The following is a 20,598-nucleotide window of genomic DNA, read 5'->3' as shown; positions in this document are numbered from 1 at the left end:
GGTAAACTGACTAATGTAGGTACAGAAGTTGGTCACGTGGGAGGTGAACTAGTTACAGATAACAGCTCATTTAACCCACAGGGTCCCACCTGCTGCTCTCCCAGGAGGCCGTGCTCCAGATGGCCAGTGATTGCTTTCACACAGGCCAAAGAAAGCATCACTAACAGGCCCCGTTTAAACTCCCAGTGGGTGTTTGTCTGGTGCTGGTGATGCGGGTATTTGTGTGTCTGTAGTGTACTATATGTGGGGGTGCATGAAAAACACACATTCAGTAATAAAATTGAAATTCAGTGTAGCAGTGAGTAGATTTTAATTTCCCAGTGTAGTGGTGATTAAAATATGGACCAGTTACCAACCAGGAAGTGTCTGTCGTTTTTCTTCCATGCAGTACTTCATTGGTTGGGAGCTTTAGAAGACAGATGACAGATGTGGTTCATTTAATTTAGGAAATATGACCACAGCCATATGTATTGTGTTTTGATGAATCATTTTGGGGGTTTCAGATTCTGTGTGCATACTTTTTTTCCCCTCATCTTAACTGCTTTCCAGCCAAGGCATAAAGCCAAACAATCTTAATATGTAATTACTAGAAATTATATTGTTGCTCATTTCAATGCCTTGCTGAGTTTTAGAAATTATACTGACCACTGTGGTGTGAAGGTTGTGTTGTCTTTGCATTAAAAGTCCCACAAAGCTGGAATACTAAGTTGCACTACTCAGTTTTTATTGCAGCTTTAAGACCCAAAAGACTTCACTTGCATATCACTAAAGAAATGCAAACCGCTTGAAATCAAAACTTGTCAATATTAGAATTTGCAAATATTTTATACCACTATCATTTGTATTTAATAAAAGTAGATCTGATTCACAGTTTTAGGATGGAGGGTGATAATTCTGTTAAATATGACTGTTGAAGAGACCAGTTTTGCCTGAAGTAGAGTGTTTCACTGACTTTTTGCTTTATTCTAAATATTTGCATTCTCACATGCAAACTGCTCTACAGTCAGTTTGCTTAATTTGACAGCATCTTTAACAGTGGCAAAACCATTTTAGATTTCATTCCACTAACATGTATGCCAGTCACAGCAGTAGTTTGTCAGCTGGCACCTATGGGATTTTTCTGTTCATAGGTGAGGCAGTGCTACCGTCAGAATATGACATGTGTTTTGCTTAAATGCGTCCCAGCAGGTTTGAGGTTTAAGTGGATGATATGAATATCCTTTACAGCATGGTCCTTTCTGCTCACTCTGTATACGGCTGCTTGGCACCGTCTGCACGTGAGCAGTAAGAGGGAGTCTGGAGGAGTCGTGATTCCCATCTCAATGATAGGGGGTGGATGGGTTGAGCAGGACAAAGAGGCATGTGCAGGGAAGGAAAGAGGTTTCAAGTTGTAGCATCCTGAGAAATAGGACCATTATCAAAAATTAGAGCGGGTGAGGGGAAGGAATAAGATAATGTTTCTACCCCCAGTACTGTAAAGCTGGTTTCTAAGCACAGTCACAGCTTTGTACCAGCAAGTATTTAATTGTAATGCAACCTTGTGATTTCCCAGCACACAACAGGAAGAGGGGTTGCAGTAAATGCTCAACTTCACCGTCTCTGCACAAAACTGGTGAAAAAAAAAAAAGTGTACATGTGACCTTCAAAAAGAATTTAAGACCAGACCCAGTTGTAGTCATGAACTTTTATTAAAAGGCTAAATCTGGCTGCCCGATCTGATAGTCATCCCTATGATGAGAAAGGAGCAGATAGTTCCTGCTCAGTCAGCATCACCTCTCTGCTTGATACCACAACCCCCTCACTTGAGGAGAGTGTTCTTGTGGACACGGCTCCACCTGCAGACACTGCTCTTCCTGCAAGAGAAGGAAGAGTGCAAAGTCACTTGTAGAGTTCATAATCTTATGAGATAGGCATTTGTAAATATTGACCACAAACATTGGTTCAAGCTCCTCCAAAGTAAAGAACTGCCTTCCCATTTGCACCAGTCAGCTTTTTGCTCCCATAAAGTCAAGATGTATACACTCACCATGAGGTGGTAACATTAGGCCAACAACTGTAGTGCCAACAAGTTTTGGCAGCCTGCTGTAACTTTTAACAAGAATACCATTTCATGACAGAAGTGGCATTTTATTGTAGTCACCAAACCTGCCCTTGGAAAGCCACTACCACACTTAGCTCTCCAGGAGTAGGGTTGAGACAAAGTATCAAAACCTTAGGGCACTTACGTTGACGGTGGCATGGCTGTTCACAGGATTTTGTGCTGCTGGGATGACACACGGCTGTAGCACAATGGATGAACACCTGAAAAATTAAAAGTTGCACATTATGTAGCAGACTGTATTAAGTAGTCTTCGGGATTGATGACATTGTGCCACTAGTATCTTACCGCCTCTTGCTTTGTTGAAAAGGTGTTTTGGTCAACAAATGTGAACATTTTAACGATGAAACGTTTGTGGTGCGTTGGGTACGTAAGCCCAGAGGAGCCATCCACGGGAACCACTGTGGTTAAATAACGGTCATCATGATAGGGACAACCATCAACCAGAAGGTCCCACTGTGGCAGGCTGAGAGGATTGGGTGCAGAGGTGGCCCAGCAGTGCTCCAGGTTCAGAATGAGATTTGGATCAGATCTCTCCAAGATGTTCACCTCAACATACACAGGTTCTCGCAGCACTTTCGTGATTGGGTAGTCTTCTTCAGTGTAGAAGGAGCTATACGCTGCCACTTCTGCAATCATAAGACATTTTAGTATGTCAAATTCTAAGACTAGCATCATAAGGTTCTTGTACCACTCACCTTCCACACACCCCTTTGAGCGACACTGCCCATTGCCAAGTCTGAGCGCCACTCTAAGAGGTCCTACAGCAGCGACCGGCACAGGTGGAGGAACAGCATTCACCTCCATAACGAGACCTTCCACAGCTGAGCCAGAATACTTACACTGAAACAACAACCTGTTGGAGAACAAGAGCTGTAAATTTCAGTGGACCATTTAAAAAAAAAATAAAAAAAAATTTACTCACTCAAAATGGCTGTCCCTGGTGATTGAGCCTCTGGGTCCAATTCCCACTTCATACGAAGAAGACATGTGGTTCTCATATGTCACATAACTCTCATCCTCCTGCAGAAGAAAGCCAATTCCTCATTTAGCAAGGAAAAATATTGAAGATTTGTTTCAGTTTTAACAAATGTGACAATTTCTGAGATCATGTTTACATCATTGTAGATGAAATTTTGGGCCAGGATAACTCATGGCAGCCTCTTAATTTGACAAAAAAAAAAATTGCCACTTAACCTCTCATACACATGAGAAAGCAAAAACTGCACAAATCACCTTGAGTGTAGTACCACATGCAGTAACAGGGAACTGAAAGATGGCAAATTCAGAGGTGATGGCCACAGGGGTACAGGAGGGGTCGTTTGTTTCCAGCAGGCTGACAGACTCCACATCTATGTGGGGCAAAGTGGCATCTCGAGCCACGACCACCACAAACTGGCCATCTCTGGTGCATTGCACAGTCACTGGGTGAGGAGAAGACATGAGAAAGTTGCAGCATATACTTTACCCTTTCCATGCAGCATTTGAGAGGAACTGGAAACTAGTCCAGAACACATACCTGCTTTCCCATAGTAGCACTGCCGCCTGGCAAAGCAGCAGTTGATCTTTTCACACTGTTCAGCAGTGATATCTTCAGTTCCACACTGGATCTTGTCAGCCTGCTCCACCTGGCATTTATCAAAGGGAGCGGCAGGTGGAGGAACCTTAAATGGTTGCTGAGGCCGCTGATCAGGAAGAGGAGGTTGGTTTTGCTGCTGAGGCAACATCCACTGACGCTGGGCAGTAACATCACAAGCCACAACAACTACAACCATCACACCAAACAGATTCTTGAAAAGCTCCATTATGGCATCAGAACTGCACCAAACCTGTAACTGCACACATGGCTCAGACGCAGGCTTTATACGTGATTGATTATGTGTCGTTTGCTGAGAACTCCTCTCATCGTTAGGTGTCAATTGTGTGGCAGCCCTGCAGAGTTAATCAGCTGGGAGCTGGCAGGTGGAGCTCATTGTCTGCTCATCTCTCTGAAAAGAAGTCTGAGTGGATTTTCAATTCTAAAAATGACTGAGTCGCAGGCAGTGAATTTGAATTCAACACCTGGCCCTGTTTACTCTGAGTTTGAACCTTAGTGTGTTTACACAAGTCGACTATCTTTATTGTGACCCAACACTGTGTAATGACGTTTCTTTTACTGCCTTCTACTGCCTGCCACCTGCATAAAAGCTAAGGGTGCTCCGATTGCTGATTGTTATTGGCCGATAAAGGCTTTAAATAGTTTGATCGGTGGTCTCCATAAAGGCCGATCAGATTGGCCGATCAGATGACGCACTACTCCTGAGAAAAATTGTTACTACTACTGAAAAAATGTCTGCAGTGATTGAAAGGACAATTTTTTAGATTTTAGCTAGGACAAAAAGCTAAACAATTACCGATATATTCTCTAAACATGTGTGACTGTTATGTCATGGCTTCTATTTTCAGTTCATTACCGCAGGAGAACAAGCCTAAAATACTTTACACCTCATGCCTTTTTATCCTGACATCCCACGATATGTGATTTTGTTTTCTTTGCTATGCACTTTACGTTCAAGTACTTTAAGTTTGTGTAAATTACAAATGAGTTTGTTTGTAATTTATTTTGAAATAAGGCTTAATTCTTAAGCTCTAAGCTGTTTAAGGTGTGTTTCTAACAGAGGAAGTAGAATGTTGAACGTTTCCTGTCAATAAAAGTAAACAGTTGACAATTCATGATACATTATCTTCTGCTCATTTTGATACATGTATATTGTTGTTAAGGCTATTCGTAAAATTAATATATGTTAAATATACAACATGATAAATAGAATGCTTCAAATAGACCGGTGATCGGTGATCGGTATCAACCAAAACTGCTTCCAGCAATCAGTAATCGGCCCCAAAAATCCTGATCGAAGCACCCTTAATAAAAGCTGTTTTTTTTGCTGTCTTTCATGCACACAGATGTATGGGCGGTACACCCAGGAGCTGGGTGTGTATGCCAAGGAGGAAGCTGCCCGCCTACGGGATGAAGGAGTGCGGGATGGTGGAGGACTGCGGAGGAACACCAGTGTTCGCAGTCGTGCTGCAGATCTGCTGGATTATGAGAAAGAGCCCTGTGCAAAGTGCCATTGTAAGTGTTTAAGGTCTAAATCGTCTTCAGAGTGTTCTTGCAGGGACAAAGTGTGCAGGTAGTGTAGTGCTCATGTTGGGAATGTCTGACCAAAGGTTGTGTGTGTGTGTGTGTGTGTGTGACACAAGGGAGCAGGAGAGGATGTGAACACAACAGATCTAAGCAATGACCTCCAGCCAACAAGGGCTGTCTCAATGTTAAACAAAGACTGCCCCCTCTGCTGGCTGCCAGTGGCCCACCTTGTACACATCTGTGTGTTTGTGTAACTATGGACAGATATTTGCTTTGGGGTGTGTGTATTTTTGTGAGAACTCTGATCTGAACTGTCAGATTATTTTATGTCTAGTCTTCCCCGCTGACTCCAGATAACGGACTGGCACCAGAAGAGAGCTCTACTTTAGTCTGAACTCCACAATACAGGCTTCTGTGTGTGTTTACGTGCGTGCATACGTATGTGTGTGTAAGTTTTCATCAGTGTCAATGTCATACAGGGAGACTGTAGGTGTTTTGTACATCTATTGGCATGCTTTCATGGTGCCAAAATGTAAACAAAGATAAGCTTAGATATTGGCTCAAGTTTTAGCTTGTGGTGTTACTCATAGAATCCATGATGACAATACACTTCCTGTTTACATTTCCTAAAGTACGGGAAATGTACTTGCTTACTTAATTCTGTCTTGGGGGGGCCACAGACGTGAATCTGTCCTTGCCAGGTTAGTTGCACCCCCAGATTTAGTTGAACTGACCTTTTTAGATACAGAAATCCCCACATAAAGTTAAAAACCTGATTAGATAAGCTCAGTCAAATAGAAATCCAGTTTGTTTTGACATGTGTTTCCACAAGTGAGCCAGTGTGGCTTTGTTCTAAAAGCCTGTTCTGCCTCTTTGTCCTGGTGACTAGTGATCAGATTAAAGATCAATACATTGCACCACAGGAGAAAGCTAAACTATGTCAGCCTAGCCTTGCTCGCTCGCTGTAATGGAAGCCATTTAAAACAATCACTCTCAGATCAGGAGCCAGCCAGAGTGATTTGTGTGCTTGCTGTCTGTGTGCTGTGTGCTCGTAGATCAAGCTATGTTTGTATTTTTAGCCTTGTCTTTAGATAGACACTCAGGCTGGACAGGTTCTGCTGTTTCCCTGTGAAGTAATCTGTAGAAGGAGAGAACCTTCACATTTGGTGGATGTGGGAGTTTTAGTGTTTTCCTCTCATGATGTATCTGTGTGGGAACATCATTTCTGTGGATGATGGACTTTGAGTGTGCCTCGGTTCAGATCAGTAACTGGAGCTACAGCTTTTGAACAAGGCAGCCTACACATGCAGCCAAGGGCTCTGCTACTGGTCGTGATGAAGAGCGGAAAATATGTACTGCCTCACTGCGTTTATTTTGACTCAGACTGATCTCTCTGGGATTATATGGCATCATTATGTCACATTATTGCAAGTACTATTTTTAGTAGATTTTGATTTTGTTATTTTTAGATTTATTCCTGATTTACATATAGTTGGCTTCAGGTGATGCAATGCAGGACCAGCAGAGGTGAAGAAAATGGGTGTGAATCTTTTAATTTTTTTATAACGGGATCAGGAGAAGACATCTGCGATTGCCACTGAGCCTGCGGATGTTAGTGTGAGCCAAGATGCACACGGAAGTATGTGGCTTTGCAGGTGCCATGCGAGGTGTAAGTGTGAGTGTGTGTGTGTGTGTGTGTGTATGTGTGTGTGTGTGTGTGTGTTCAATGAACTGTGAAATAAATATTATAGATCCAGTGAAGAACATGGCAGTCTAATCTGCACAGATAAATGTAAGGTTAAATATTTCTCTCTGACATTGGTGTTTCCACTGTGTGATGGCTTTGTCTGGTCATGAGTGCGTTTGTATGTGTATGTTCTCTGTTGGCAACTTTCCATCCAGCTGGTGGCCTGGCCAGGGAGCTTGCCCCATCATTCACACAGGAGACTCAGCATCGCCCCGTGACCCGAATTCCTGCACCAGAAAGACTGTTGCAATCTCATTTAGTATATTGTTTATGATTGTCTGGATAGCAGCAATGACATTCAAACAGCAATAAACGTTTGTGAACACATCACGAAGGAGAAGTACTACTTCTTTTTCAATTGTACAAGTAACATAGTCCTACATTTGCCTTATTGTAGAACAATAAAAGTTAAAACAAGTAAAGCATAAGGGGAATAACAATGTCTCTGTTCATTCTTTCATGTTATATGACATGTTTGTGATTTTTTTAAATAGATTGGAGCCATTCTTTAATTTTTAAAACTTCTTGAAACTTTCCACTAGTGAAATAGTTTTAAAGTGGAACTCAATTCAGCCTTAAAGGATAAGTCTGTCCATGTTCTTTACTTTTCTTATTGCCAACAGATCCTATAAAAAAAATCCCTCTAGGACTTCCATACCTTGTCTGTGGCTATATGACGTCAAAGGGGGAGCGTAAAATATGAAATATGGATCTGGTAAATGTGTTAGTAGCTTATATTTAGCTTCTCTTGGGACTGCACATCTATGAATGCTCTGAATTCTGAAGTGAATTCCAGGTTTTGAGAGGGGAAATGAGTCCAGTGATGCTTCTTTTAGCTGACCTAGCTCAGAGCTTTAGATTATAATGTAATGGTAGAATTTATGACACAATTTTGTTTTGTCTCTGTATTTTTTGTATTTGCGGTGGATGAAGTGATGCTCACACTCAACATATTCACCACATAATAACCTCCTGTTTGTTATTATTATTTTAGCTGCTCACTCACGTCGGTTAAATGGATATCTCTCTGTCCAATCTAGTAATTGTCTGTATAAAACACCATTCTACTTTTAGTTTTGCATGTGAAATTGGATCCTTTATTGACACAGCATGAGAATAATAGTTTTTTTTCTTTGTGTTTAGGAAATTTCAGCTAATCCAGAATGATGTTACCAGAGTAAAATACAACAGAATAGACATTATTTTGCTGAATCTTGGCCAAGGAATTGTCTTTCAATGGTTCTTTTACAAAGTCACACCAACAAATATATTTATCCTGTCTCTTTTCACACCATGCATCAGATTTTACTTTTGCTTTTCATCTGTCCCTTCCTGTCTCTGTGTCCTCAGTGTGTGCGTCCCGCTGCCAGAAGTTCCTGATCTCGCGGGTGGGGGAGGACTGGATCTTCCTCATTCTGCTGGGGCTGCTCATGGCTCTTGTCAGCTGGGTCATGGACTATGCCATCGCCTTCTGCCAAGAAGGTAGGAAAGAGACAGAGAGCCAGAAAAAGAGAAGAAAGAGCTACTGTAGAAAGACAGGTGGATAGATGGATGGTGAATAAAGGGCAGCAAAGTATTAACCCAGGCCTTGTCAGGTGTGAAGATGGTTTTAATACAAATTACTGGCATTCTGCCGCGGTTGTATTAAGCTCATAAACAGTTTTTAATTCATATTTAAATAATTAACATGAAACTATAAAGAAAAATTGTAATGAAAGAAAGAAAATTGTCTGACATGATTAACCCTAAAACAGTACATTACTATACAAATAACTTTAGGTGCCTCTTCATCAATAAAATGCCTGTAAATAATGAAAGATTATCACAACTGTGAGTTTTTTGAAGATTGACAAGGTCAAGGTCAAAGTTTATCCATATAGCACATTTACAAACAGTCACTATTGCCCCAAAGTGCTGTACAAATTTAGATAACAACATAAGATAAAAGCATAATAAATAACCGGAAAAACCCTTACTCGGTAAAGATACTGTACGAGCAGGTATACATCATCAATTTCTAAAACCTCAGTTACTTTTCACCACTGGGTCAACACAGTTTTGTTTTTAATGTCACTTTAAACTTCTACTTCAGTACAATTTAAAGGCAAATATATTTAGGTATAATTACTAATTGGTTTAACATTTTTTTTGACACTTCCTAATACAAGACTTTTATTTGCAATGGGATAGTTTTACATAGTTTTATTTTTACTTTTACTACTTTTTTACTAAAAGGTACTTCTTCCTGCATTGCCCTAACCAACGCAAGAGTGGTGTTTTTTCATTTATCCACTATGGGGTGTGTTTCAGAATAACTGCTTTAAGGTGTGAAAAATGTTGGCCTAATGGAGAAAAAAAGATGCATTATCAAACGCTTCCTCTAATGTGTTGGTCTGTATCTGTATGACTTGTAATATGTTGTCTAATAAGGAAGAGGAGGCCAAGGAAGCTGCTACAAGCACAGACAAATACATGAATCAGGCAGAGATGGGATGTCAAAGGGTGGGAATGAAGTAGGCATGGGAATTGCCATTGATTTTCCAAATCCATTTGTTTCCAATTCACAAGATCCTGATTAGATTACAATCTGATTGGATTCAATATCAATTAGGTTAGGGAAATTTCAGTTACAGTACCAATTTTGCCTCTTAATAAAAGAGATTCTCAGTGACCGTATGCTGTAACTTGTACAAGCAACCTAATGTTTACTCTAAGAATTGACCCCCCCAAAAACAAAAAATTGGATTTTATTTGGAGAATCGATTATTTTAACCTATAATGAAGAGCAGAGGAATTAGGTGAATATATTCACAATCACAACCGATAAATATTGTAAGATGGGGGAACTATATGGTTTAGTTTTCTACTGCATTGTACTGAGATGAAGTTACGTGTGTGTGTGTGTGTGTGTGTGTGTGTGTGTGTGTGTGTGTGTGTGTGGTGCAGCACAGAAGTGGATGTATAGTGGACTGGACAGTAACATGCTTCTGCAGTACATTGCCTGGGTCACCTACCCTGTAGTGCTCATCACTTTCTCAGCAGGATTCACACAAATTCTGGCCCCCCAGGCCGTGGGTAAGACGCACATACACACTTACACACACTTGAACAAGTCATGCATAAACATATGCATTCAAATGTTCTGTCATATTTCTGTGTTTGAATATGGTAATTTACTCTATAATGCACCATAAGGCCTCCAAGGACATATGCTGTAGGTGTCTTAGAGGTCACGTCTGCAGAAAATCCATACAATATCCCTCTGATGAGATGTGCATACAGAAAACTATATGAAAATCAATCAGCTTTTCCCCTCACCCATCTCCCCCGCTCTTCATTTATTCCCCCCATCCCGCTCTCTGTAATTACTTTTCTTTCAACTAATCCTTTCTCTCCACTCCATCACCACATCCCACCTGGCATCCCTTTCTTTTTCATTACCCAGGTTCAGGTATTCCTGAGATGAAGACAATACTGAGGGGGGTTGTCCTGAAGGAGTACCTGACATTTAAGACATTTGTGGCCAAAGTCATCGGCCTGACCTGTGCTCTGGGCAGTGGGATGCCCCTGGGGAAGGAGGTAGACGGTTTCTTTTTCCTTCATCTCTTACCATCCCAGTCTTCTTGGCTATACTAATGACACATGACAGATTGCTTGACAGTTTTTGAAGTTTCCTGTTGGTAAGGATATAATCACTTTGCTTCTTCTAATCTCATTAAAGTCGCGGCTGCGAAAATAAAATAAGAAAGTGATTTACTGCTAATGACACTTGCATTTTCCTATTTAGGGGGTTGTAAAGTTGATTTTAATTTGAGTCTGAGTAGGCTTTAATCGTGCAAGGTTTATGCCCCTGAACCTGAGTGCAGCATGCTCTACTAAAATGTGCTTTTAATCATATCCTGTCTACTTACATCCTGATTTCTCTTCATCCTTTTTCTCAGGGACCCTTCGTTCATGTTGCCAGTCTGTGCGCTGCTCTCTTGAGCAAATTCATGGCTCCTCTTTTCGGTGGGATTTACATGGTGAGGATAGTAACCATTTAAAGAAGGAATGCCGATTTACCAAAGTACAGATTTTAACCTGTTTGAGTTTTTGAACTTTTAAAAGAAACCTATTACCGGGATACCCTGTTTACATGTTCTACCGCATCTGGGTATATGCTAGATCGCACCCGATACACGTGTTGACGTCAACACTTGGGCTTCCCTTCCTGTCCGTCATTGCAGCCGAAGACTGACTGTTGCGGAGTATAGTGCCGCTTTCTAATGTGAGAAATCACCAATAAGGGTTTCTAAACCAAAAACTGCACAACGGGACATGTTTGAGCAGGAATGTGATCCAAAATTGGCAAGAAAGTAGCATCTGCCACCAAGATCACAGGTTTCCCTGAAGTTAGCATGTAGCTACAGAAACGTGCTCGTTAAGAGCAGATGACCATGTAGACAACGGGCTCAGTGTGCCTTTTTAAGACAGTTGTCTATATTTGGTCCTCTGCTCCCAATTGAGATATTAAAGATTAAATCACTAAAGTTTCTTAATAAACATGTCATTATATTTACAGTAGTTGGTGCTTTTTCTACACTTAGATCTTTAAAAAATATTGATCATGTTTGCGTTAGGTCCTGTTGACGACACAAATGCAAAATATCTTTAAACTTAATCACTTCAGTTCAAATTCACTGACACTGCACAACACCTCCGACAAATCCAACATCACATTACAGATTTCCGGTTTAAAGGAATATTTTACTATTTTATGAAGTTCTGCTTTATGGCCAAAAATGAAAAGAGAAGATTGATATCACTTTCATGTTCAACGTTTTGAGTTCCACAACAATCCTGTTTTATGTATCTTGTACATATAATAGCGGATTAACTTGTCCGTTGTCTTTTTTTAAATAAAAAAGACAAATATAGAGCTTTAATTTGCATAATGCATATTATGCATATCAAACTCACGAGGCAGCGGGCTGCGACTGTACCGTGGTGGCCGTCGCCACATGTGACAGTACTTTAAAACATAGGTTTTTTTTTTGCATAGCCACGTCCCCATAATCTGCCCTTCTACTACTGCGTCATGATTTTTTTCGAGGCAGAGCCAAAACGTTTTAACAAAAAAAAACTTTTAAATTTGAAAGATTTATTTAAAAGCATTTTTGGTCCATTTGAAAGTGTGAAAGTATAGAGAAGCCACACACACACACACACACACACACACACACAATATCAGATATTCCTTGTCTTGAAGTTTTACTTGACTTTCTGCCGTTCCCCAGGACACACTCTCACCTCCACTCATGTGAGACCACACCCTGGGCTCCTGTCGATTTCTGCTGTGGAAAGGGTGCAATGCTTCTCCTCCATGTACTAGCAGCACCAGCATCACCATCAATACGGAGGATGATAGACTGCAGTGATGACATCGCAGTTAGACAGGCTGAAATAGTCCAGGTGTCGACTGTGCAGCCATTAAACATAATCATTTTGGGAAAATGTTAATTCAGTTCACTGCTGAATCAAGACTGTGCTGAAGCTCATTCGCCGCTTGTTTTGATTTTGTGTGGTTTGGATAATAAGTTGGATGTCTTCCAGGAGCAGAAATAGAAGGTAACCTCTGCACTTGTACAGATCGCACTCACACACATTTGTCTTATTTTTTTTTTCTTCCACTTTCTCTGCTAAAGGAAGAGCCCTTTGAGGGAAGCAAGGTATGAAATGCACGAGTCAGATGATTTTCTTTTTTGGCAATTCCATCAACATTAGTAATCCATGCTGTCCATTTCAGAAGCAGAGTTATATTGATGCTTTTCCATTGATCTCCCGATTCTGTTCAGCAAACCATTACAGCGAGTTATTGTCAATCCTGGGTTTTCAATTATGGCCTCCCATTTCTCACCACTCATATGTAATCTCGTCCAACGTCAAAAGATACAGCAGCAGCTTAAACTGTTGAGAGACAGACATTTTTTGTATTGTGTACTTGTGTCATTTGCATGTACAACTAACCCTAACACCTGTTGGGATTTGATAGTTTGTGTGTGTATTTGCTTGAATGCACGGCTGTGTTTGTGTGTGTGTGTGTGTGTGTGTGTGTGTGTGTGTGTGTATCTGACTCTTTTCGGACAGAACGAGCTGAGGAACACAGAGATGCTGTCGGCTGCCTGTGCAGTTGGTGTGGGCTGCTGCTTTGCTGCCCCCATTGGAGGTAAGACAACATAGCTGCAGCCTCAGATTGAATGGTGTCTAGTCATGGTTAAATGGTGTCTAGTCATGGTTAAATGGTATCTAGTCATGGTTAAATGGTGTCTAGTCATGGTTAAATGGTATCTAGTCATGGTTAAATGGTATCTAGTCATGGTTAAATGGTATCTAGTCATGGTTAAATGGTGTCTAGTCATGGTTAAATGGTATCTAGTCATGGTTAAAGGGTATCTAGTCATGGTTAAATGGTATCTAGTCATGGCTAAATGGTGTCTAGTCATGGAAATGGTGTCTAGTCATGGTTAAATGGTGTCTAGTCATGGTTAAATGGTATCTAGTCATGGTAGATAATTATGGGAGCTGATTAGATGAGAAAAATATTTACCCTGCTTGCAGGAAAGCAGTTACCAATCTTGGTCAGTCTGTCTGTCTGTCTCTTTGAATCAGAGCAGCATACTGTGTCTCAGCAACTATTGGCAACGATTGACATAGCATTTTGAATGAAAAGTCACGTCAAAGGATGTTTCCAATTGTTTTAGTGACCCTGTAACCTTTCCTTTGGGGCCGGGGTCACTTCAAAATCTAACCAAAGTTAGATATACGTCTAGAGATTTAGATTTAAAAAAACTCTGCAGATGGAGTTGCCAACTTGTCTTATCATGGCCTCTTCCCATACATCACTGTACGTACAGTATTTAATGTCTTGTGTTGTCCGTACTGTATAAATCATAGTATATGTACTTGTATGTAGCAGCCTTTTGGCTAAGATAAATTTCCCTTCGGACAAATAAACTTTCAACTATTTCTTGAAAAAAGTCTTTGAGTGGGAATGTGTTTAAAATGTGTGTGTGTGTGTCTGTGTGTGGTGTGTGTGTGTGTGTGTGTGTGTGTGTGGTGCAGGGGTGCTGTTCAGTATTGAGGTCACTTCCACATTTTTTGCGGTGAGGAACTACTGGAGGGGCTTCTTTGCAGCCACCTTCAGTGCCTTCATATTCAGAGTGCTGGCGGTGTGGAACCAGGAGGAAGGTAAGGAAGAATTATTTATAGAACAAAGTCCTTATTCGACATTTGTGTAGCAGTTTTTCTGCGTTTGTGTAACTCTGTGTGTGACTTTGCTATGGTGTGTTCTGTATTGATAATAAATAGATCTCATAAAATTTGAACTGCAAAAAGCTTTAGTTAGTAATTTCATCATACCTTTTTATTATTAATCCCTTTGAAGGAAAGGGGTCATTATTATTTGTAGAATTTAACATCACATAATATTTGATTCTGTATTTATAAGCAGATATTTTAATATGATATTTACCAATACAAACATTTTGTACTAGTGTCCAGTCTCTTTTAAAGGTCAGTGTAATACCTGTGCATCTGTAACAAATCTCTGTTTCTACACTCAATGAAAACAGTCTTCTTTTTCCTCAGAGACCATCACTGCTCTTTTTAAGACCCGTTTCCGTCTTGACTTTCCGTTTGATCTTCAGGAGCTGCCGGCGTTCGCCATCCTTGGGTGAGTGTGTTTCTCCGGAGTGACGCCACGTTAAACTGAATCCTGATCCCAGAGCAGTTTGGAGCCTGAGTTAGTCACCTCCCGGTCCCATTCACATTCCTGCTGAGAATGTGAAGGTTAATTTGTATTCGATGAACGGGGCAATTGAAATTGAGACTGTATCCACATCAGCACGTGCCAAATTTGATTAGTTTGATGCCAAAACGTTTTTAAAGAGAAAAATAAGAACCTAATATCGGTTGGCTTCCTTTCAAAAAGCTCCAGAAAAGTGAGTTAACCAGGTGCAATCAAATTGTATTTCAGTGGCAGTGTGATTACTTTTCAGCTTTGTCCCTGGATGCTCTCCTGTTTTACCTTCAATAGGCTGAACAGGTGTGTCTTTGTCTGTCTGTAGGATTGCCTGCGGTTTTGGTGGTGCTCTGTTTGTCTACCTGAACCGACTGATTGTGGAGTGCATGAGGAAGCAGAAGACTATTAACAAGTTCTTGCTGAGGAAGTGAGTATCATATTCCTGATGTGACACAGAACATTTTTGGAAATGCACTTGTTTGCGTTCTTGACGATAGTTGGGTGAAGGATCGATACCACTCTCGTATAAATCTTCTTATCTGACTCTTTGCAAGAAAGTGAACATGTGTATTTCCCAACATATTGTATTTTCCTTTAAAATCCCAGCAAATATACAAAATGCATCTTGAAAAGCCAGATTTTAATCAGTTAAACTGTAACTAGACCCAAGAAAGAACAAAATCCTGCTTATGTGCCCCTAAACTTGGTTTTGCTTGTATCACAATGTTAGTGCAGTATTGAGATGTAGGTGATGTCCTTGTATGAGTTGGGTCAGTTTCACACATCCCACAGAGCTATTTCTAGTTCTTCCATTCTCACCAGCCAGAAATCAAACATGCACATGTAGTGTGACAAGCGCACCCATTAATGACCCCACAGTCCATCTCTTCCTGTCAGGCGTCTGGTGTATCCCGCTCTCGTCACCCTGCTGATCTCCACTCTCACGTTCCCTCCGGGCTTCGGGCAATTCATGGCGGGACAGGTGAGAAAATACTTTCACACTTTTAAGACAGCACGAATGCCAGCCTTGACTGTTGTTTCATGATTGATGGTAATTTTAAACGAAGTTAGGGTTGGATGTGGGTTATTTTGTGCTCCTCTTATTCTATACTTCAAGCATAAACTGTTTTTTTTTTCCTGATTTGGATTACTATAATGATGAAGCAAAGTTAAAACAAGTATTTGCTTTTTGCTTTTGAACAAATGCAAACAACAGAAAACGGATGTTTATTGTCTTAGTATAATTTTATATTAGGCTTTTCTGTGTGTGCTTTTTCATTGATGAATGTTGGGAGTTGCTAAATAAAAAACTTGCCAGATGCAATGTTGCAAAATAACACTATACACTTCTGGTTGCGGATACTTTGTACTGCCACTGGAAACGTCTGACAATTGAAATGTAGTTTGAGCTTTTATAGCAATGCGGCAGAGCAAACCATTTTAGTGCTGGTGTTGCACAATCGTCTTGGCTAACAAGCCATTTCCATTGGTATTTAGCCTTTCAGACTGTCAAAAAAAGATACAAACATCTGCTAATGATTGAGAGAATAACTTGTATTTGTCCTGTGCAGTTTTCAGAGAGAGAAAAAGTATTGTCAACATCTGACACAAAACAGAATAATAAAAGTTGCTGAACTGGCATCAAAAAAGTACACTTTCTTGTTCATTTTTTTTTCTAGACAATACTGGAAACAATTGGAGGGGGAAATGATCTTACTCTGATAGCAGTTTTTTTTTTCTTTCTTTTTTTAAGTCAATACACCCAAAATGACAATTTAAAATAGAGTATTTTTTGCAGTGCACAATTTAGTTCAGTGTACTTCATTTCTCCCTGGTAATCCAGTCAGTATCATTAACGCTATCATTAAGGGAGTCCTGGGATTTATTGAAAACAAACTATAATTAAACAATTAAAACATATCAAGTATCAAATGCAGCATTTTTGGCTGCTGGGGTTTCCAGCAGATGTAGATCCCAGCACAGCCTTCGCTGCGGACCTTTTAAGGCCTCCTGCACAGGTCTGTCAGGCATGGTAGAAGAAGAAACAGACATCCACGTAGCCTTTCCTTTGTCTCATGTCGACCTGCCAGCTGACGCAGCACGAGTCTCTGGTCGCACTGTTCGACAACCGCACGTGGTGCCGCCACGGCGTGGCGGAGGAGTTTGACTACACCAGCCACCACCACGCCTGGAAACACCCACAGGTCAACGTCTTCATCACACTCATCCTCTTCATCATCATGAAGGTAGGCCTTCGACATAATTAAGTCTAGAAAATGTGTAGGATTTGATGACTGACCATGATTCATCACTTGTCTCTCTGTTTCAGTTCTGGATGTCTGCCGTGGCCACCACCATGCCGGTTCCATGCGGGGCCTTCATGCCAGTTTTTCTTATCGGTGAATACATTTATTTTTAATCTTTTTCCAATGTTTCTACTGCAATGTAAAGAACCACATTTAATAACTCCTTCCTCTCTGCGTGTGACGGACAGGTGCGGGATTTGGCAGACTTGTTGGAGAGGTTATGGCAACCATGTTTCCTGATGGCATACATGCTGACGGCAGTGTGTATCCCATAGTTCCCGGCGGTTATGCTGTAGTTGGTAAGTTGTTTTTTTTCTTTTTCTTTTTACACACTGTGCTTTTAATCACCATTTTGTATCTAATTTGCCTTGATGACTGATTCTCAGGCCAATTTTCACTTTTCCTCTCTCCTGTGTGATTGAAACCGTCCCCGCTGCAAAGCTGCAGCCATTTCCATCACTTCACACCAGCTTATAAAATGTGACTGATGAAAACTGATTCCATTTAAGATGAATAATAAATTTTGGACCGAAGTAAAATAGAAAATCGTTCGTGGTCATGACTCACTGGTAAAAGGTGATGCTAAATGTTATGAATTAGACTGGCTTCCTGCAGAAAATCTGGTTTGGATTTGCTGCCTTGCAATAAACTCTTCTCTGATTAATAACACACAGATAGCTTGCACATTTATCGAACTCTAATTTTTTTAATTTCTGTAAAAGAAATATGCCTGGTCACACACTAAAACCGCCCCTATTAACTGAATGAATGGCTTTAAAGAGAAGACAGAAAAAGATGTTTCCTTAATTCCCTCCTACTCAGGTGCTGCGGCTTTGTCTGGAGCAGTCACCCACACTGTGTCCACGGCCGTCATAGTGTTTGAGCTGACTGGTCAGATCTCCCACATCCTGCCTGTGATGATCGCTGTGATCCTGGCCAACGCCGTGGCCCAGTCGCTCCAACCATCACTATACGACTCCATCATCCGCATCAAGAAACTCCCTTATCTACCTGAGCTGGGCATGGGACATCACGAGTGAGACTTAGTCTGCAGCTTTCCAATGGAGTTGTACCTTTTTTATATTTGTGATTCTTGATTCTGATTCTGTGCCCTTGTTTGTTTTGTGTCGCCTCTCTCCTTCTGCTGCCTTTCATTTCTTTCCCTCTCCTGTATACACACCTCTCATGCTCCCTCTTCTCATCACTTCCTCCCCTTTTCCATCTTTCAGGAAGTACAATATCCGAGTGGAGGACATTATGGTCAGGGACGTGCGCTACATCACTCTTATCTCTTGCTATCGAGACCTGCAGGAGATGCTGCTGACTGGTCACCTCAAAACACTGGCCCTGGTAGAGTCCAGTGGTAAGTAAAGTCTCGGCGTTCGGCTTGATACTAGTCACTTGATCCTGTCAATTTTGAGAACAAGCTGCTATTGTTTCAATACTAGTGCTGATACCTGTGTTTCAGTATAGAAACCAAAATCAAACTTAATAAATACCTTACTTTCCGGATTATAATCAGGCTTTTCTACCAATCCATTTTGTTTGTTTTTTAAACAAAAAACAAATAAACTATAATTATCAAATGCTATAAAAAACACAATCAGTCACAATAAAATAGTCCGATTGGCAACATTATGATTTAGAAACTCAACTGAAATCTAGAAGAGAATCAATATTTGTAATTTGACAAGTTTTAAAACTTAGCTAATGCAACAAGCATTCAGTTGTTTCACCTCTTTGATAGGATTAGTCAGAGAATATCATAAGTAAAATTACCATTTTAAACCTACAGTACACTTAGTCAACCTGCAGTCTGATTTAACAATCCTACAATGAATCCTGTCTTCATGAAGGTGGTTCCCTGTACATCAGTGAGCGTAGACTAGGGGCGTTTTCACAACTACCTCAATTGGTCCAGACTTTTGGACTTTTCAGTTTGGTTCGAACCAAATTTCCAGGTGAGAAAGGTGCCTCGGGACCACAGTCCGAATCAAAAGACCACATTTCAAAAGAGGTGGTCTCGGTTCCGGACCAAACTGAACCATGGTTCGGGTCATTTGCAGTATGAAAACACTTTTTTGGATGGTACGGACTTTCGGACCAATTGTAGGAAGCTAGGCAACTTATAGCTCATAACAAATTGGAATTTAAGATGGTTTATGGTGTTATTACTTTCTGAGGGGATCATGTTGATAGGTTTATGTGAATGGTTTCACAGTTTAAACACAGTGTTGGCCCGTCTCAGCTCTTATCTCTACTCAAGGACGTGTCCAGCTGGCACTGGCACTGGCAACGTCTAACTAGAACGGTTGATTTATTTAATGTAAGAGGAGAGACAAGCCAAGGCCTTACTTAAATGCTTTGGTTCCTCATACAATAATTGTATTGATTTAAAAAAAAGAAAAGAAAACCCTTTTAGAACAAGATAAAAATGAGTCGTGGAAGTACATGGGGAGAGGAGGAGATTAGATATTTAATTTCAGTTTGGTCAGACAAAACGTTGTTGCTGCTGGTAGTAATACCATAGTAACGCAATCGGGATTTTTGCACATTTGTTTGTCCATTCATTTTCATTCACACAAAAAAGACCACCCGCCAAAAAATTCCAAAATGACAACAAGCCAATGTCAGACGCACGCCTGTCTGCTCACCAATTACAGGTAGACGTACGTGGTGACAACACGCCGTAGGTATGTCATGGAAAGTTCTCTAGTGCGTTAGCAAAATCACTATGTGAAGCCAAAAAGAATGGAATCAAATGTATACAATTAAACTTGGATGTTGGCTTGGTACTTGGTCCGAACCCTTTTGGTATGAAAATGCCATAAATCTCTAAACGGCTTACTAAAACTGATATTTGTTCTACTGTGTGCTGAATCAGTCATGAAGTGGTTGTATCAGAATTTCCGATACAACCACTTCATAACATTTTTGATTTTTGTATTTGCTGTTCCATTTTTACCTCTGGGAACTTTGTCTGCATTACACTACCTAACACACTTCTTGCCACCATTTTCTTCCTCTTCCTTCCTTCTCCTTCAGACTCGATGATCCTGCTGGGCTCCATAGAGCGACTGCAGCTCCAGTCGCTGCTCTCTTTCCAGCTGTGCCGCCAGCGGAGGCTGGAGTACCTCCGCCGGCTGGCCCAGGACAACGGCAACCACGATCCCCTGCCCAGCCTGAACACCGACAGCACGCCCAGCTCCCCCTGCTCCCACACCCACATCAACGCCTCGACCAACGCTCGCCAAGCGGTGCGCTTCCTGGTGAGCACCCAAGAGGTGTGAGGCGTGCGGGGGCGCCAGGGCTGGGCTGGGCTGGGGCAAAGACTGGCTTGGGTTGGGATGTAGCGGTAGATTAAAAATGAATCAGGCACAGCATGTGTACTGTGAAGCATGTAGCAGTAGGTAAAGGCACAGATGGTGTTTTTGGACAACACTGTCGTGGTAAGTGGTAACTGTTAACTGTATAAATGTGCTTTATTTCTACATTTACATTAACACATGTCTTCTGTGTCTCTGTCGTCTGTGCCTTTACCTG

At 41.0% G+C, this 20,598-nt stretch overlaps 2 protein-coding genes across 10 annotated transcripts in view; one reads left to right on the top strand and one right to left on the bottom strand.

Moving 5' to 3' along the window:
* The window catches only part of clcn2a (chloride channel, voltage-sensitive 2a), a 57,738-nt gene that overhangs the window by 13,656 nt on the left and 23,484 nt on the right, over positions 1–20,598 (top strand). For 4 of the 9 annotated variants that reach the window (XR_004334264.1, XM_032530662.1, XM_032530663.1 and 1 more), the window contains exons 2-18: positions 5,042–5,210; positions 8,320–8,451; positions 9,916–10,044; positions 10,415–10,548; positions 10,911–10,991; positions 12,654–12,677; positions 13,096–13,174; positions 14,071–14,196; positions 14,596–14,680; positions 15,075–15,176; positions 15,629–15,731; positions 16,840–16,995; positions 17,079–17,148; positions 17,244–17,354; positions 17,878–18,091; positions 18,285–18,418; positions 20,101–20,339. Coding sequence is in view for 8 of the 9 variants with exons in the window: in XM_032530662.1 (XP_032386553.1) it covers positions 5,042–5,210; positions 8,320–8,451; positions 9,916–10,044; positions 10,415–10,548; positions 10,911–10,991; positions 12,654–12,677; positions 13,096–13,174; positions 14,071–14,196; positions 14,596–14,680; positions 15,075–15,176; positions 15,629–15,731; positions 16,840–16,995; positions 17,079–17,148; positions 17,244–17,354; positions 17,878–18,091; positions 18,285–18,418; positions 20,101–20,339 (2,088 nt within the window). In the remaining variant the exon portion in view is untranslated. Of the gene's footprint in view, positions 1–5,041; positions 5,211–8,319; positions 8,452–9,915; positions 10,045–10,414; positions 10,549–10,910; positions 10,992–12,653; positions 12,678–13,095; positions 13,175–14,070; positions 14,197–14,595; positions 14,681–15,074; positions 15,177–15,628; positions 15,732–16,839; positions 16,996–17,078; positions 17,149–17,243; positions 17,355–17,877; positions 18,092–18,284; positions 18,419–20,100; positions 20,340–20,598 lie in introns of those variants that run through there. The other 5 variants (XM_032530658.1, XM_032530664.1, XM_032530660.1 and 2 more) reach the window with 4 other exon arrangements.
* Positions 1,690–3,962, bottom strand: LOC116698635 (zona pellucida sperm-binding protein 4). Its single transcript, XM_032530676.1, has 7 exons — positions 3,618–3,962; positions 3,335–3,522; positions 3,024–3,121; positions 2,797–2,954; positions 2,387–2,727; positions 2,226–2,301; positions 1,690–1,853 (listed from the first exon to the last, which is right to left on the bottom strand). Exons 1-7 carry the CDS (start codon positions 3,901–3,903, stop codon positions 1,729–1,731), a joined length of 1,272 nt encoding a protein of 423 aa, XP_032386567.1. The 5' UTR covers positions 3,904–3,962; the 3' UTR covers positions 1,690–1,728.

Source organism: Etheostoma spectabile, chromosome 12 (assembly GCF_008692095.1).
Source record: "Etheostoma spectabile isolate EspeVRDwgs_2016 chromosome 12, UIUC_Espe_1.0, whole genome shotgun sequence".
NCBI classification, from domain to species: domain Eukaryota; kingdom Metazoa; phylum Chordata; class Actinopteri; order Perciformes; family Percidae; genus Etheostoma; species Etheostoma spectabile.
This window is presented reverse-complemented; position numbering and strand designations above follow the sequence as displayed.